Source organism: Crocodylus siamensis, chromosome 7 (genome assembly GCF_052110815.1).
Source record: "Crocodylus siamensis isolate JL-2025a chromosome 7, ASM5211081v1, whole genome shotgun sequence".
NCBI lineage: Eukaryota > Metazoa > Chordata > Crocodylia > Crocodylidae > Crocodylus > Crocodylus siamensis.
In genome coordinates this window covers 96596609-96614972 of record NC_143401.1, presented here as the reverse complement: position 1 = coordinate 96614972, position 18364 = coordinate 96596609, and the positions used below count along the sequence as shown (strand labels likewise).

Here is an 18364-nt window from a genome sequence, read left to right as displayed (position 1 = left end):
AATGAAACAGGCTGCCCAGAGAGGGGGAGTCTCCATCCTTGGCAGATTTGAAGACCTGGCTAAACAAAGCCTTGGCTGGGATGTTGTAGTTGGGGCTGGCCCTGCTTTGAGCAGATGGTTGGACTAGATGCGACCTCCTGTGGTCCCTTCAGCCTCACTTTCTATGATTCTGGTCACAACACACCTAGGTCCCTGCCACAGATTTCCCCTGTCACCGACATGCCCCTGAACTGGCTCATTGCTGAAATGCCACAGGCTCCACGGGATGGATCTGGTCTGCAGGCTGCAGCCCCTGCTCTAGTCACATTTGTCAATGGTCTTCAAATTCCAGGCATTTCTTCTGTATTTTGTGCGATGGGGAAGTTAAGGTTAAACAACACACTACGTCCTCATGGACATCCTACATGATAGTGGCATCCCACTAAATCCCACGATAGAGTATTATTATAGAAGAGAATGGATAGATAATAAAATATGCTGTCTCCTTACCTGCTCTAATAACTTGTTTGATGACTGCTGCTGAGAAATGTTTAGGCTGAATGATGCACACTGGGTTTTTTTAGAACCCAACAACATGTGTGTGGAGTATTTTAGCACCCATTCATTCAGACATTGCGCCTCACCTTTAGATTGAATCCTGGGCAGATATTCTGAATATTTACTTCAACTAATTTTATTGATTTTTATATCCTTCTCACTTCTGTTACAATCCATCATTAGTGGGCCTAACAGCATGGGAGGTGTCACGTTAGCCCAGATAAATCACCAGAGAGATTTATGTGTGCATTAAATCAACAAGTATTTGCTAAGTGATTCTGTTTCTAATATTTACCTTCTCTAGTTACTGTAGTCGACTTTTCTCAGGTGGGTAAACTGTTATTGGTATCACCATAATAGGACAGGTGAACCATTGCTTATCGCCTCTTAGCAACTCTTATTCATTTGTTTGCCCACCTTTCAGTCTCTAGCTACAAGTGAACTCTCCAAAACTTGCTTTGTGTACATTGAGGTTTGGGCAAATATTCTTCACCTGCATACTCGAAAAACCCAGGGAACAGGAACACTTTGCATCTCAATTTGCTATTTTAGCTATAATCCAGTGTCTTGCTCTTTGCAAGATTTATGGAGGCATTCACAGCATGCAGACTTTTATATGTGCACGAGACTTTGCAGGATTAGGGACGTGGCTACAATTTCTAAGGCAGTCTGGACCTTCACTGAAAGAAAGGAGAGGTGCAGTGTCGTTGCTATTGCACTTGAGACTCATACCCTGCTGTATCTGGAAAGGCTCAGAGCAACTACGGGAGACGGCAAACAACAGTAAATTCCCCCAAACTGGAAAATGTCATTTCTGCTATCCTGCCGGCAAAAGCCTTATAGGTGTAACAGTGCTGACTGACAACGGCTCGTTATGTTGACCCCGATCCTACAACAAACGCACGTGCGAGATTCGCTCATCAAGCTGGCGTCAAAGCGAGCATTCGGAGGGCCAAATCCCGGTGGCACTGCCGTCCTTGGGAATGTCGCCATGGACTGTAACGGGTCAAGGGTGTCACACGCGGCACGTGCTCAGACCTGCATGAACCTCGTGCACGTGCACGGGGCTGAGCCCCGGGAGAACCGGACTTCGAGTTTCTGGGCTTAGACTACGCATGGCCGGGCCGGGTGCAGCGGCCGGCGGCGGCCGCCAGGGGGCGCGCGAGCCTCGGGCGGCTGCGGGCGACGGGCGGAGGCCCCGCCCCGTCCCCGCGAGGCGATTGGCGGAGCCGCGCGCCCCTCAGCAGGCCCCGCCCCACCCCCGGCCGGAGCCGCCGCCGCCGCCGCCGGGCGCAGGTCGGGTCGGGCCGGGCCGGGCCATGGAGGGCGCGCGGCCGTCGGCCGCCTTCCCCGCGCTCTTCCCGCCGGGCCTGCACGGCATCTACGGCGAGTGCCGCCGCCTTTACCCTGAGCAGCCCAACCCGCTGCAGGTCACCGCCATCCTCAAGTACTGGTGAGCGCGCGGGCCCGGGGCAGGGGGCACGGGGCGGGGCATCCCGCGTGACGTTACGAGGGAGGGGCTTAAGAGGGAGGCGGGAGCCCTGGGGTGACGTCATGGGGAGGGGGTTCCTTGGGGTGAGGGGTCGTGACATCATGGGGAGCCCTGACCCCCTCACTGCACGGGGGGGAGGGGTGTGTGGGGGCTGGGACCGGGGTCCTCAGGAAACCAGGCGAGACCCTCGAGGCCACCTTCCCTCCCGCATCGGCATCCCGCGGAAGTGGGCGCTATTCCCGGGTCCTGCTCGGCTCGGCTCTGCCTCGGGAGGGTCCCGCCAGTGCTGTCGTCTGAGCTCACGGCGGCCCGTGCCGACGGGCGAATCCAGACACGGGAGACCGGTCTCCCGCGAGGAGACGTTGCATAAAAAGGAGCGCGTTTCCGTAGGCCGGGCGCCTTCCCCAGCTGTCTGAGCCCAGCGGGCAGCGAGCGCGCAGCGTAGACGCCCAACTCGAGGCATTGAAGTTCGGCCCAAGCCTTCGATCGCCTTTGTTTAGGAGTTGGCGTTTCTCTGTGGACGGCCGACGATGGCACCGAGCCATGAGACGCGTGCGGGACGAAGGTAGAGCTGGGTCTGTGATGAGGGCTGACGGCAGTGTCTTCGTTAGGGATCAGTGGTGCTGCTGTCTGCCGAGGGGTGCACCAAGCTCTGCGTGCGCTTGCGTCCTGCATCTTAGACTGGCCGGGATGATGCTGTTGCCTCCTAGGGCCTTTAAATTTGGACTTTTTCTCTCCTTAGTCTCCTGTTGGTACCCCAGTTCAGCTGAAGGCAATAGCAGCGGGAGCTGCTGTCATATAGATAGACACCTGTGGTGTGATATTAGCTTGGCAGAGGAAATCTTAGCATGAGGGTTCAGTGAGAAAGGGAGAACGTGTTGTCTTGGGCGTCTCTAAACAGTTGAGTTCAGTGTGTCTTGAAGGTGGTGAATTCTCTGCTTACCCTTGTTGTCTTCTGGCATCGTCATTCAGCGCTGCAAGCTGTTCGAGGGCTTAGGTGAAAAGACGACATTGTGAGAGCTGTTCAGAAGTTTCAAGAAGACCATCGGGAGCCTAATCTGTTTTTTAGTGAGCTGTGATTCTGTGTTTTTTAAAGGGAATACCACTTCAACCTTGCTTTGCAGAGTACGGTGAATTTCTCTATGGTACAGCCCAGCCCATTGAAGTGGAGGTTTGTTCATGGGAAAATTTAGCTCTGAAGACTGCTTTGTGCAACAGGTGCATCTCTCCCCATTTGCATGTCTTTTGGAAAGATGCTGCGCTGGTGATCTGGAGCGTTTGGACACCCTCCACACTGTCCATGTGAGAGGGCAGTTGTATTTTCTCTAGCATTTGGGTGTTAAGAAGAGTGGCTAAATACACCTGAAGTGAAATTCTCTGATGGGGTAAAATTGCAAGGGGTAGAGCCCCATGGATGCACTCCTTTCTTTCCAGTGTATTACGTGATACTATAAGGTCCCTACGGGCATGTCTGTGCTGTCTCTGCAGAACCCCAGAGCATTGTTCTGCAGCTCCTGCTGCCCATTCCCTCCTGCTTTGCTCTTGTCAGATGCCAAAAACAAGGCCTGGCAGCTGCCTTTAAGCGACCTTGAGCTCATGCTGCTTAGCAAGGCTAAAGCAGGGAGCTCAGGGCCCTTCTGAGGCAGTGTTGCCTCTGAGTGGGCAGCATGAACCTGTTGGTACTCCTATACGAAGGCCGTGTAGGCTTGCTTGTCACCTTGACATGCGAAGAGGTGAGGCTGAGCTGTCTCTCCATCAGTCTCTGGCCAGTTTCCGTGTTTTGCTGCATCTCGTTCTTTCAAGGCACTGAATGCAACAACCATTCTCTTGTGTTTCTTTAGAAAAAGCAATGATATGCTAATAAATGAATCATATTACTTCCTCCAGTAATCATTCTTTAGCCCCTGGCTGGGCAGGTGTCTTTTTCCCTGATATCAAACTTCCTAGGGTTTCCATCAGTCATCAGAGAATTGCCCATGCAAACGCAAATCCAACTTTTTCCTCTGGCTGGTCTCATCAGCCCTCTGACTGGGGGCTGTTACATGCTTGTGCAGTCCTGGCTTTTCCAAAGGAAATCCCAGACATTTCCATTTATCACATCCCCTCTTCTGAACCTGTTGTTCAAAGCGAGCTGGGGTATATCTATATAAGTTGCAGCACAGAGATGCGCATAGCTACAAGATATGTAATTCAGTTCACTTATTTGCTGCTAGTGTGTGGACTGTTGAAAACAACAATTCAAAGGTTTGTGGAATAAGTGGATGACTCGGTGGACTGTTTAGAACAGAGAATTAACCAAGATGTCTTAAGACAACTCCCTGCCTTGAAAAGGTTACGGTCAAAGGGCTGGCCTCCACTTCAGAGTTTTGGGTTGAGTTGATTTGCATTCAAATGCCTTGCGTCAAGCAAAATGCAGTAATGCTGATCTGGCCTCTCACTGCACATTATCAAACCCACTTTGGAAGCAGCCCATTCAGATGCAGGATGGTTTTGGTTTGGTTTTGGTATTTTTTTTACCTGTTGCAAAGTACATCTTGGTGCATCTGCATTTAATACTTGTTGTGCCTCTATGAGGATCCCATGCTGCTTTGGCTACCTGGGATATGTCTGCATGCCCTGTACTGCTCTGGGTTCATCTTGATCAGCTGTTACCTTCTGCTGAAACGGTTCTGTGCACCCAGGTGCTGGTTTTTAGCACTTGCAGTTCATGGGAAGTTCATGTACTGGTGTTAAACTCTTCATTCCTTGTATTGAGATTCTGAACTGTTGTTGATCTCTGGGGAGAAGAGCCTTATTTTGCTCATCTGTTGAGCAAATGCTGAGCCAAGGGGCACAACAGAGAGTTTACTAAGGCACTGAAAGGAAGGATCTCTGGCTAGTCTGTAGGCATGCAATGAGCTGTGTGGCTGCATGGCCTGCTCTTAGTACAAGGAGCTTGTCATTACCTTCTACCACTGTACTAGAGCTTGTTGTGAACCCCAGATAGATTCTCCACTGATGGTAGTGACTCTTCTGCGTAATGGATTTTCAGTCTCCTGGTCACAGAAGTCCTGAGCAGCCTCCTATTATAAAGCGGAGATGGAGGATGAACCAGGACCACAGATGGTGGTTGGTCCCTGTAAGTATTGGATTTTATCTCATTGCTGTCATACTGTCTAACTCTTCTCCACACTGGGGGACTTCTAACACGTGTCCCCAGTGCTTGTGTAAAGGATTTGGCTGGCGACTTTGCAAAATTCATAAAAATATTAAAACACAAATGCCACATAATTTAGGTTCCCACCCAAATCCTCCATCATGTCTTTGTTTCACTTTCCTCCTCTGCATCATTAGCTAAGCCCACCCCTCCACCCCAAAATGACAGCATTTAGGAAAAATTACACTTTTTGAAGTGGTCTCCTTCGTTGTAGATGACTTCTTTTGTTTTCTTTCTTTTAGTGTAGCATCAGCAGCTTGAGGAAGAAAAGCAGAAGGTCTTATGAGATGGAGAGACAGACTGCCTTGCTGAAGTGTAGTGTCTTCAAAGTGTGCCCAGTGGTGTTACTACTTAATAAAACTCTTCTAAAGCGAGCAGTTCCTGTTGGTATATTATTGTATATATTATAAAAAAATTAACTGGAGGCTTGGCTCCTCCTTTCAGTTGTGAAATTGCACTATCCTGATATCCAGTAGGGCTCAATACCATAGAATCATGGAAGTCGGGTCAGAAAGGACCTTGCAGATCTTCAAGTCTGACGCCCTGCCTGAGCAGGAGAAAAAAACTGAGCTCAAATGATTCCAGCCAGGCAGGCATCAAGCCTCCTCTTAAAGACCTCCAGGGCAGGACCCAGCACCACTTCCCATGGAAGTTGGTTCCAGATCCTAGCTGCCCTGACTGTGAAGTAGTTCTTAACAGAAAGAAGCATATCAATTGGGAAATCATAAACTAAATGTAAAGGGCATTAAAGTAGGCACAAAATGTACTAATTTACATGCGTCTGTATGGTGAAATGCTTGCATTAATACTCCAACAAGAAAATGTACAGTAAAATTTGTAGCATATACATTTTTCCACCGGTGGTCCCCAGACTTAAAGTAGAAGCACAACAAATCCCTCTTTGTGCCTGTCACTAGTTGCTTTATCTAGAGGCCTCCTCTCTGGCTATTCAAAACGTTCACTTCAATGTGTCTGCCTTCTGTTTCTCTTCTTGTGCAAGGCTCTTCCCCCTGCTCTCTCAAAGATGGTGCAAAAATCCATTCTAAGAAGGAGTTTCTTACAGGGATTTTCCAAGGGGCAATGTGAGTTACAAGGAAGGACTGAAGGAACTGGAGTTGCTTTGCCTGGAGAAGTGAAACCCAAGGATGAATTTGATACCAATCCTTAAATACTTGAAGGGAAATAGACTCTTTGCTGTAGGGGACAGGGCTAGGAGCAGTGGCTTCAAACTGCAGCAGAGGACATTGCTAGTCAAAAAGTTCCTCCCCATCTCCAGCCTTAAGAGTGGCTGAGCATTGGAACAGGCTGCCTTGAAGCTGTGACATCTCCATCACTAGACATGTTCAAGAGTAGGTTGAACAATGTTTAGTTGGACTAATAAAAAATATTGCATCTACCCAAATACCTGTGTGTGCCTATGTCCTCAGACCAACATGTTTATAACCAACAACCCAACAGCAGGTTAGACGCTTCGCTGGGAAGGGTTAGTCGGGGATGGTCCTGTCCTGAGCAGCGGGCTGGACTAGGTTTGTCTCATGAGGTCACTTGCAGCCCTGTCTTCCTAGGATTTTAACTGTGTTTCTAAAGGCATATTCCAGAATCATTCTGTAGCTACCAGCCTATATGTGCCTGATGACTTTTTCATATCCAAGTGCTTGGAAAGAGGCTTTGTAAGCTGGAAGAGCATAAGCTGGGTCTCCCCGAAGGAGCAGAGGGATAGCTGTGCTGTTAATGTGGAGAGATTCCACTTCCCGCTGCAGGAAAAACGTCCAGAGCTGCCACAGATCCTCGCTGCACAAATAAAAGTGAGCCATCACAATCCTGCAAAGCCTGATCCAGCATCATCGGAGAAGCAGCTTTTATTTTACTAATGTGTTGGAGCAAGTAGCTGGGAAGAGGCACATACATCCCGTCAGTACCACCAATGTAATTCTGGAATACTCACCCTGTGAGGCTGTTAATACCCACCTGCACATTACCTAGTGAAAGGCCCATGGGCCCAGGCCCTGCTCGATGGCAGAGCACACGTGGTTAACAAGTGATGGACAGCAATTGGCAATGGCATATTTCCAGATGGTGATGGCCACCTGCTTCTTTACACGAGCAGAGCTTTCTTACAGGCACTGCTGCAGCTAAGTGCCTTTTGATGTCCTGAAGCTTTGCTGCTACAGCTTGTCACCCCAGATCTGCAACTCTCTCCTGTACCAGCAGCAGCTACAGGGAAGCTGAACCCGGAAGCAGTGCTTTGCCGAGCAAATCCGCTCTCCAAAAACATGTAGAGAAGTGCTTTTTTTGTTTTAAGGTGGCTGCCTCTTTTGGTCCCCCTAATGCTCTTGCTATAAAGTTTGCTTGACTTATCTGTCCAGCAGTTTGATTAATATTTATGACAATTTATGGTGTTTTCTCCAAGTGCTGTCAGGCAACATAGAGAGCAGTGCTGGGCAAAAGCAGGAAGGATAATGGTAGAAAATAAAAGGAATCCTCAAATCTTGCAGTTCAACTGTCTTCCAGCTTGAAGAGTGCTAGAAAGTACACGGCACAGGACACCACAGCCTGGCTGACCAGCATGCAGAGCATTTCTTCCTAAACACAGGCATCCTGCTTGCCTGTCTCAATCATGAGCAGAAACAAGACTTGTTCATTACTTGTCCAAACCATCATTGTGAAGCGCTTTGTGTGGCTGCACGAAATCCCGCAACAAATGGAAAGTGCAGACCTGCTCCAGTACATCTCTCAGCAACAAGCCATAGGGCTGGGGCTTAACCAGACAACATCCAAACAAAGGGGTGGGACTCGGTGTATAATAAGAGGCTTGATTGAATGGGGCCTTCTTAGTTCCAGCTTTTTACGTTGGGGTATTTTTGTCTTGACCAAACGGCAGCTTGGAAACAGGAACCAGCAAAGCAGCTGCTTGCTCTGTTGAAAACTAGTGGTTTGACATCTCGCCTCTTTTCGCTTTCTTCTCTCTTGTCTTGTGACAGTGCAAATAGCGAGGAAAGCAGTCGCACACATCTCATTTAGATGGGGCTTTGCCTCTTTCTTCACACAGCTGGATGCTGCGAGAGTGCATTGCAGAATGTCTCTGCTTATGCTGCTTGATTAGTGTAAAACCTGTTTCTGTTTTTTTTTCATGAGTAATAGAAGTTTCTGCAAAGTCTGTCTCGGTACAAGATGGTTTGCTCGGTTTTATTGTTGGCGACGCACCGTATGCTGACTTTAAATAGCGTTGCATTATGCAACCACTTTTAGTAGCTAAGCAGAAGCGCTGGGTTATGCTTTTAGTCATTAAATCAGTGCTCTGAGACTGCTTTCATTTCGCCTCCACCCATTCTGATTTTGTGGCCGGATTCCAAGTCATTGATTGATTTCTTAAAATCTCACTCTTTTCTAACTTTAGGAATTGCTGGAAAAGTAGCAGTATGCAGTGCTGAGCTGAAGCAAGGGTCTTAGAGCGCAAGTACAGTCTGCATACGATTTTTCCAGTATGATTTTTTTTTTTTTTTCAACTGTTCTTGTGTATGTTGTGGAAACTTTAGTTTGGCCTTCCAGTCTGTTCCATGCTTTAACTTTAAAAGCATTTTAATCTGTGGCACACATGCACCCTGTCTTCCCATGCTTCAGATACTCTGTATTTCCCCCAGTCTTTGCTAGAGGTAGGCTGAATACGGTGAATTCATTGTTGTCACTCGATTTACTCACAGTGATTTAAAGCAGGCCTTTGTCTGTAAGGTCCATAGGAGCGTCTGTGCAGACTTCCTGCTCATTCAGAATAAACGGTAATTACCATAAGGCACGTGGTCTTCTGGGGCCCTGTGAAAATGGAAAGCACAGCTGAAAGTGTCCCAAGCAGAGGGTTTTGGCGGTGCGCAGGAAAGGTCACGTTCACCAACCTAGCTTTCTGTTGGAAGGACTTCGGATTGACGAGCCAGCTTCTTCCAATTGCATCCAGCCTATGAGATGGTTAAAAACCACATATCTCCGCCATCATACTGAAACTTACTTCTGTCTTTCTCTGCAGGTTGGGGGGACCAGATCCTCTGGACTATGTTAGCATGTACAGAAACTTGGGGAACCCAGCGCTGAATGTTCCTGAGCACTGGCATTATGTCAGCTTTGGGCTGAGTGACCTGTATGGAGACAACCGAGTACACGAGTAAGTGCCTTATGTATTTAAGTGCCTGTATTTTAATACCACGTGTTCTGCTTTGTGCATTTGTGAGTGAGAAAAGTACAGCAGGTGGTAAAACCCCATTGCTTTCTACTGAGGCTTTAATCACACAGATCCATTGCCCTGAAGCTGATGGCTGTCATCCTGCATAGGGGTGTGTGGGTGTACTGCGTGTGTGTGCAGGAGTCTTCCGTGCAGGTGTCGTTGCAGGGCTGGGGCCTCAGACACTGCTCGTTGTCTGGTATATTCTGTATTTTTGACTCGTGAGGAAATTTAGTGTGGTGGGGTGGGTTTCTTAATATTTTATTAATGTTCTTACTGCTGGTGTTTCACTGCGGTCGTATTCTTCACCCTGGAGCCAGCACTCGTTAACTGCTTCTGCCTGTGAGGCTGCCGTCAGGGCACCTTCCCTCAGGCTCGTGGTAATGTCTGTGTTACTTCTTGGAGAAGTAGCAAGCCTAGCTGTCGGACTAGCTTGGAGTGGAAAGTGATTCCTGTTGCTGAAAGTATCTGGCTGTTGTGGAGCAGACAGACTAGTGAAATTCCAGCTTGCACAGTCTTGCAGTCGGAGGGTGACGACCCCGGCCGGATGGTGCCACCAGGGTCTTAACTAGTTCATCTAAGTTTTCTGTCTTGTATCTCATCTTGGTTGAGTTTCTGCCAACAGACTCACGCAGGTGTTTGTCTCACAAGAGCAGGCACACGGTCAATTCTTTAACCTCTCACACGTCCACCAGCCCCAAGGCCAAGCGAGTGCGTGCCCACAGTCAGACATCTAAGGTCTTTCAACAGAATTGGTTTTCAGCATGGCTAGTGTCACGCACAATATGAATTTAGACAAAGCACCTGTCTTGTTGGGATCTCTGTGGAAAAGATCCCCTCCATTAGCTACTCAGTAAGAAGGCTGGCTATGAGGAAAGCAAGAGAAGAAAAAGAGAGGTTGAATTAGGAAATGGTTTCCATCAATTGCAGAATAGATCCTAGCCTGGCCATTCAGAGCTTCTTAGGGTATCATAGGAAAGAGCTGCAAGGGCCCTCTGGAGGTCATCTAGTCCAACCCCCAGCTCAAGGCAGGATCATCCCTATCCAAACCATCCCAGCCAAGTGCTTGTCTAAACCCCACAAGGAGCCCTTGCCTGGTAAGTTGACCCTCTCAAATCAAGAGATTGAGTTTTCATCCATCTCTCCGCAGCCACGTGGTGTCCTGGGCCACTGGAGCGACAGGCTCTAGGATTCACCACCGTCAGTTCGATTTGCTGCTGCTTGCAGGCTCGTAAGCCCAAGCCTGGCCTTTGGGGCACAGTGCGAGGCTTGTCTGTTTACTCAGACTCCTGGCTGAGGGTGTGGAGCTGGCTCCGTCCTGAAGGCATGTAGCTGGGTTGTGTAAATGCACATTGCGAATCGAAAAGTAAACCATGCAAAGCGGGGCTGTCCAGTTGGCAGCTCTGCATGCAGCCGACCAGGGGTTACGTTACAACCTGCCCCCCAGCTCCCACCTGCCTGCCGCTCCTCAGATTGCTTCAATTGCAGCAGCATCCAGAGGCTCCAGGATCACCTTCCCTCTGACTTCCCCTTCCTGCCCCTGCCCTACGATGGGGCGTTGCGGCATAGCCTTCAATGCCAGGGGAGCCTGCAGCTTGGGGTGCCTGAGTGACATGGTGAACTGGGCGCTTTGCAGCTGAGAAGCTATGGGAGAGTCAGGGTGCTGGGACATGAGAAGCAGCAGTTGGTTGTCTGGTGCAGTGAGGAAGCACAGGGAGCAGCAGTAGGGGAGGGGTTGCAAGGTGCAGTGGGGAGTCTCCTGGGGTAGGGGCAGTGCTGAGGGTGGAGGGGCCCGGGCACACAGGTTAGGGAGGGGGATGCTACCATGGTCGAATGGGCGAGTGGCCTCCTGCCACTTAGAAATTAGACAAGCCTGATGTAAACAGTCAGCCTTTTGCCTGGTTTTAACCCATACCTTGCCTTCAATAAAAACCAAGGTAGTAGGTCTGAAGCATCCCATGTCACTCGTAGCCTATGGCAGGACTTTCCTGCAAAGCCCAGGGTGAACAGCACAGGGAATCTAGCAGACGTACCTTGTGAAATCCAGAGCCATCTCCCAGAAGTGAAACTTTCCAACTCTTCCTGTTGGACAACTTGGCCGAGAAATCCCAGATTTGTTGGTCTCAGAGGAGAGAAGTTCCTTTTCCCGGTTCAGGTGGAGGGGAAGTATTCAGATAACCCCGTTAGAGTGATAACCAGAGAGCCATGTCTTGAGAGGGCTCTGGAGCACCGTGGGAGAGTAGTCCTGAGAAGAGTTTACTACACAGCTTGCAAGCTCTGCCAGGACTCCTGTCCCCATGCACTCTCTGAGCCAAAAGATCTCGGGTTCAAGAACTAATTTTCCATTTTTTTCTTTGACAGTGCATTAATGTTATGTGCCTTCGGGGCCTAACCTGTTATCATCTCTAATGTCAGGTTTCCAACACTTGCAACTGTGTGTCTGGACTTTCATGCAGGACTTTGTTAAAAGTCTTGCTACTTTCTCATAAATAAATTGGGGAAAAGTGGGCTAGACAAACCTGCTGCAAAGTGGATAGACAACTGGCTCAGTAATTGCAAGCAAAGGGTGATTATTAACAGATCCATGGCAGAAATGCTGGAGGTTTTGAGTGCAGTCCCACAGGGTCTGTTCCTTGCCCAGAGCTGTTCAACGTGTTCATTAATGATTTGGATGCTGGTGTAGAAAGCTTCTTGAGCAAGTCTGCAGATGACACAAAACTAGGAAAGATTGTGAACATGTAGGAGGACAGGAGCACAATTCAGAAGGATCTTAACAGACTGGAAAGCTGGGCTGGAGCAAACAGTGAAGACCAATGCTGTCAAATGCAGGGTGGTGCATCATGGGGACAGTAGTCACAAATCCAGATATGAAATGAGTGATCCCTGGCTGGGTGGCAGCACCATGGAGAAGGATCCAGGAGTCTTGGTAGTTCACCAACTCAATAGGAGTCTGCAGCATGACGCAGCTAGACAAATGGTGAATGTGGTTGCGGGCTGCATCAATAGCAGCAGATGCAATCTTGGGAGGTGATAGTGCCTCTCTACCCTGCACTGGTTAAACCTCATCTAGAGTATTGTGTGCCAATTGGGGCTCCACGTTTCAAAAATGACAGGCAGAAGCTAGGGTCCAGGGGTGGGGGTGACACACATGTTTGACTCGCCTTCCAAGCCCTTGATCAAGGAGAGGTTGAAGGAGGTAGGCATGTTCACCTTGCAGAAAAACTGATTAAGAGGGGACATGACAGTAGTCTTCACATAGCTGAAGGGCTGCTGTAAAGAGGAAAAAACACCTTTTTTGCCATTGCTGTGGAGAGCAGAATGCGAACCAGTGGCTTGAAGTTTCAGTAAAATAGGTTTAGGTTGGAGAGCAGGAAAAATTTCTTCACTATTAAAACAAGGAGGCAGTTGGATGGATGCCTAGGGAAGCTGTAGCTGGAGCTTGTTCCAGAAGAGATTGGCCAAGCATTGGATAGGGATGGCCTGGGAGTAACCATGCAATGGGTATTTTCCAAGCTCTTGGGCTTTGCTGGTGCCCCAAGGGGCCAGGAAGAAATTTTTGCCCTCCTGTTGCTACACACATCAGGTGGGTTTTTTTCATCTTCCTTAGAAGCATTGGATGCTGGCTGCAAATCCCTAAGAGCTGGGGATTTTGCCTGTGGTGTACCAGTGTTCCTGCTGGGACTCAAACCCAGAGGGTCCTGGCTAGCAGGTCTTGCCCCTCCACTCAGGGTCAGACCGATGCCAGATTTGGGATTAGAAAGGTATTTTACCCCATGGTCAGATTGGTATTGACTTGGGGGGGTGGTGTCATTATGTACCTATTTACCTTGATGTTTTATCTGCTTTTATATTCTTTTCTTTTTTATTGTAATCTGTCCTGAGTGAGTCTCTCTCCTTTCTTCTTTTTTTTTGCAAAGGGCCGCATATCATCTAATAAATAGGTCTGCTGAAAAACAGGGTTTCTTAATCCAGACAGAAATCAATAGGATTCTGAAAAGACAGGCACATATTCATAACTCGGGTGCTGCCAGGCTTTTGCAAAATAAAGAGCATTGTGTTGCAGACTCTCCTCTTCTTTAAGAAAATCTGCCTCCCATCTGAAGGCAATGTAAGCATTTAAATCCGTCTGCCAGTGACCCCGGGTGGCGCCCAGCCTATCTCTCTCCTGGTAATGCTGTACCATTTAGCCCCATTATAATTCAGTATTAGCTGAAAGGGCTTTTTTTTAAGAGTGAACCTAGGCTGAATTGGAGGCCCCTATATTTTTATTAATAATGGAATAGCAAACAGATGTAGCAAGCAAAGTGAAAATGTTGACTTTAATTTATATTTTTTAATAAGAACCTGAAAAGTCTGAAGTGTAGCTCGCCCTGTGCCTCCTTGCTGACAGATTTATTTTCAGTTAAAACAGCACTGTTTCCTGCACTGCTTAAGTATCGGTTATGCTCCGCTTAGAAATCAGGTCTGTTTTGACCGGTCACAGCATAAGGTGGAAGAAAGAGGAGAAAAGTGGGAGACCCCTTTTCATTTCACAAACACTCAGAGTGTTTCATGCTATAATGGCAACCACAATACCAGCTGTGCTGGCTTGATTGCCGTCAAAATCCGAAATCAGGACATCGTGACAGTGTTATGGAACCGCAGGTCTTTCACCAGGGCTGCGTGAAAAGCGCTTTTATAAAAAGTCTGTATTTCTAACCGGCTGCGGCTCGCAGCCAGATGCCCGCAGGAAACCCCTCTCCTAACCTTCTGAAAAGGGTTCTCCCATGTTTGTTTGAACTTCCTGGCTGATTTTTAATATTGAAAGTTGTTTGCTGTTTTTCTTAGGGAAGAGCCCTCGCTGCCTTAAAAATGGCAAAGTCCAAGGAGAGTTGGATGGTTGCATGTTGTTTGCTTGAGTGGCACAGAGATCCTGTAGTGGCGGCAAGGAGGTTTACTATAGCTTTCAAACACAGTTGAAACTGCTGCTGGTAGTAGTGTTTTTTGTCTGACCTTTAGAAAGGAATCGCATCTATTCCAGGAATGCATCTGTCTCAGTGTAATATCCTTCCCTTCATACTGGGCACAGCTACACGAGATGATTAATGCGCAGTAGTCTAATAACATTGCGCAGTAGCGCACCAGGCAAAAACTTTGCTTATACGCTACTGTGTAGTAGTGTCAGGCTACTGTGCAGTAAGCATCACAAAAAAACCATGCGCTGGAGCTGCTGTGCGGTAGCACAAGTTAGTGTGCATTTAGTTAGTACTTCATTAAGCAAGTATTAAATTAAATGAACAGTAATTACTGCATGTTAATGAAGGTGTAGATGCGCCCACTGATTCTTTTCTGTTTGCATTATAGTGGCATGTAACAACCCCACTGGGTGGTAGGTGCTGTACGAGCCGCTCGGCAAGCAACATCTGTGCTCCAAAGATCTTGTTCTCTGTTTAGAAATGATAAGATTGGGAGATAGAAAAGATTACCCCCAGTGTGATTTGCCCAAGGCCACCCAGTGAGTCTGTGGCAAGTCAGATTCCCTGTTGCTCAGTCCTGCAGCTCGGCAGGGTCATGTCTCAGTGCTGCGGCTCGTAGAAAAAAGAGGGCATTGCTCTCCTTCCTAGGGAGACCTTTATGCGGTAAAAACCCCAGAAGGGTTGAACAAAGTCACTGGCTTGAGATCTGCAAGGACGCGGTAGTGAGCCACAGCAGGAGCTGTGAGCTGAATCCTGACTGTGCTGTGATAGAATTTTAATTTGAGGTTTTTTGTACCCAGAGAAGAAAAAAGCGCAATAGCATTTTGATGCATTGCTCTTTCATATAAAATCCCTCTACCTGCATCTGTCAGGACACCTGCACTTTGCACGGACGAGGAGCTGTGCTGGCAGCTCGCCAGACCCCTATGTGCTGCACCAAATCTGCATAAAACAGAGCAAAAATTGCTGTTGCCTTTCTCTCTGCCATAGCAGCACCGAGGCAGCAGGTCCCAGCTTGCAACACTCCTTTTGATTGACGCTGCATACCACTCGGAGCAAGAGGGAGCATCTCATGCTGGGAGCACACGTTGCCTCTATGGAGGGAACCTCTCTATAAAAGGTGATGGGGGCATGCTGGCCTTCACAGCGTGATGCTTTCTAATCTAGTTCCTGGTGCAAGTCCTGTGAGTGATTCTCCCTTGTGAAAGGACACGGGGTAACAAATGTACGGCTGAAGAAGGGATAGGCATTTTCTGGCAACCTTTTGTGAATGGGCTTTGATAGGGTAGTCAGAAATAGCCAGCTGAAAATTGGAGTCACCATGCTCTTTCTTATCAGTGTGGGCTGTCTTTTGAGTTCCAGGGGTGCAGGCCAGTGTGGTCACTGAGTAGCCCTCTTGGCTCTGCATCTCCTCCCCTCATTGCCTTGGAGTCCTGCGTTTTGATCCTCGTGGGGTCCCCAAGTGCTTTACAAACTTCAGGGATGTATTTGGTAGCTGTGTTGGTCTGAGACGAAAGGAAATGCAGGAATCTCAGACTTTTGGTTCACAGATTATACCTTTTATTAGACCAACTGAGAAATTGCAACAACAAAAAATTGTTTTGCAACTTCTCAGTTGGTCTAATAAAAGGTATCACCTCTGAATCAAGAATTTGAGATTTTTGCATTACAAACTTCATGCATAAAGCACTAAACAGAGCAGGGCAGGGGGGTGACCACTAGCACACTAGGAAGAAGTGGAGATGGGGACTCTGGGCAAACCCTCTTTCTTCCCTAGAAAGTGTTGGGAAACCCACATCCGTAAAGAACAGGCAGGATGGAGAGGTAAATTTAAGGTTGTATTTGAAAGTCGATCTCTCCACAAATGCTTTGGAAATCGCCATATCTGTCTGAAAGAGAGGAAAGGTCAAGTCAGCCTCTTTGAGATGGAAGCCTATAATTCAAGGAGGGACTGTATGAAGTGTTGATAAGTTTCCAGCCTCCGTGACTATGCATGTTCTGTGATGGGCTGGAGCGGGACGTTTTCCCAGCAGAGCTGCCTGGGCTACAGGGCGTGATCTTTTCACGCCTCCGGCTGACAGCTCCCTTGGCAGAACTTTGTAATGCAGATGTGGACTGAGGCATTAACCTTGCAAATATCTCAACTGCATGAAGTCCATGAGATAAACCTGGAGATTTCAAATAGGAATCCAGAGTGCCAAAAGCCTTCTGACCTGTTGTGTTCCCTTCCGAGTTCTTTGCAACACAAGAATTGCTCTGTAATAATTTAAAAAAAAAGGGGGGGGGGGAAGTGAAGAGCTGCCATTTTCCAAGGCTCTAGTGCAGAGGCCCTTGAGTCTAAAAAGATTGAGAAACACTGCTTTCAATTAAAGCATCAACTACTTGATAAGTGTTTTGGGGTCTGAATGTAGAGCTGAGGGTGGGTGGGGTGAGAGTAAAGAGCTGGAGAGAGAGAGAGAGAGTCAGAGCGTAGAAAGAAGGGAATCAGGGTAGAAACTGGTGGTTGTGAAGGTGAGCAGCCTTCCCCATGGGTGATGCTGAATGCAACAACAAAGTTGCTGGCCGCTGGAAGGTGATGTCATTTGGGAGCAACCGCAAGTCCAGTAAAACACTGGAAGCTCAGTATTGCTCCTCACTGGTTCTTGTCAGTTCTCAAATGTTTACCATTTCCTGCTGTCTGGCAGCATCTTGCATGATGTGACACGAACCCCACTTTTAATTGGGGGATTCCTAGGGGTCTGTCCTGGACCTGATGCTGTTCATTAATGACCTGATGGATAAAGGTAAGTAGACAAAACATTTGCAAGCTGGATGGGATCGAAGACACTTCAGAGGAAGAACTAGGATTCTCTTGATAGATTGGAAAAATGGCACAAAATAAATCAAATGAAATTCAGAAAGGACAAATGCAAAGTCCTGCATTGCACAACTATAAATTGGGCAGCGACTGCCTAGGCTGTTTTGGCCCATGGCTCAATACAAGTGACCTGCTATATTTGTCCCAGGGCCTTTGTAAATACAGGACTCCAGCTACAAGTGTGGGAAAGAGTGCTTCCAGACCGGCATGCACCAAATACATTGTAAATATAAAGGGAAAGTACCCATTCATTGCCATCAGCAGATTCACCAGAAAGAAACTTTTGATTCACACATACAGATTCAACACAGTCACATATCTCCCATCGCTAGTTTAATATTGGAAAAAAAGATGATGAGTATACCATATGTATTAATTGGAGTGCCATATACAAGTCACAGTGGGAGAGTCCTCTGGTTCTCATGAGCCTCGTGAAGCCTCGCCTGGAGCACCCCGTCCAGTTTGGACCACTGCCTTTCAAGAAAGACACGGACAAGTTGGAAAGTGGGCAGTGGGGAGTAAGAACAAAGATTAGTAGGTTTTCTAGGGATCTGTCTTAATTGGAAGTTTTTAAAGTGCAGGTTAGACCAGCATTAATCTGGGGAGGTTTAGACAGGTGGATGCAATGACTCCCCAAGGGTCCCTTCCAGCCAGATTTTTTTTTCCCCCCTGTGATTCTCTTATTTTGTATGACTACAAATGTAGCTTTGTCCCATATATCCAGGAGCATATTTCCTTTGAGCATTGTCACCTGAGGCAGCAGCAAGAGGGAAGGCTTTTGATTAAGTTTCCTTAATGACTTTAGCTATCAGTCATAGCTGGAAGCATACCGAAGGCAAGGAGTCAGAGTTCGGGTCTTGTTCGCTCACAGCCCCGTCCTCTTTCTACCTACCTCATTTGCTTGTCAGAGAGTAAGTATATTGACCTGTAGGCTGATTGCTCCTTTTTCCATTCGGGCTTTGGGCTGGGGCACAGAGGAAAGAGAACTGGAGAGGAGAATCCATATAGCAAGCAAGTTGCCGTTCTTATTATTTTTTTTCTTTTGCACATTTGCTTACTTAAGCAAATCTTAAACATCTGAAAAAATAATGAAGCCAAGTGTCATGCCTGCCTGTAC

At 47.8% G+C, this 18364-nt stretch overlaps 1 protein-coding gene across 4 annotated transcripts in view; it reads left to right on the top strand.

Moving 5' to 3' along the window:
- Positions 1-18364, top strand: part of SUFU (SUFU negative regulator of hedgehog signaling) — a 127292-nt gene that overhangs the window by 1445 nt on the left and 107483 nt on the right. For 2 of the 4 annotated variants that reach the window (XM_090057541.1, XM_090057540.1), the window contains exons 1-2: positions 1782-1990; positions 9244-9378. In XM_090057541.1, the coding sequence (XP_089913667.1) occupies positions 1857-1990; positions 9244-9378 (269 nt within the window). In that variant the 5' untranslated portion in view covers positions 1782-1856. Of the gene's footprint in view, positions 1-1780; positions 1991-9243; positions 9379-18364 lie in introns of those variants that run through there. The other 2 variants (XM_090057543.1, XM_090057542.1) reach the window with 2 other exon arrangements.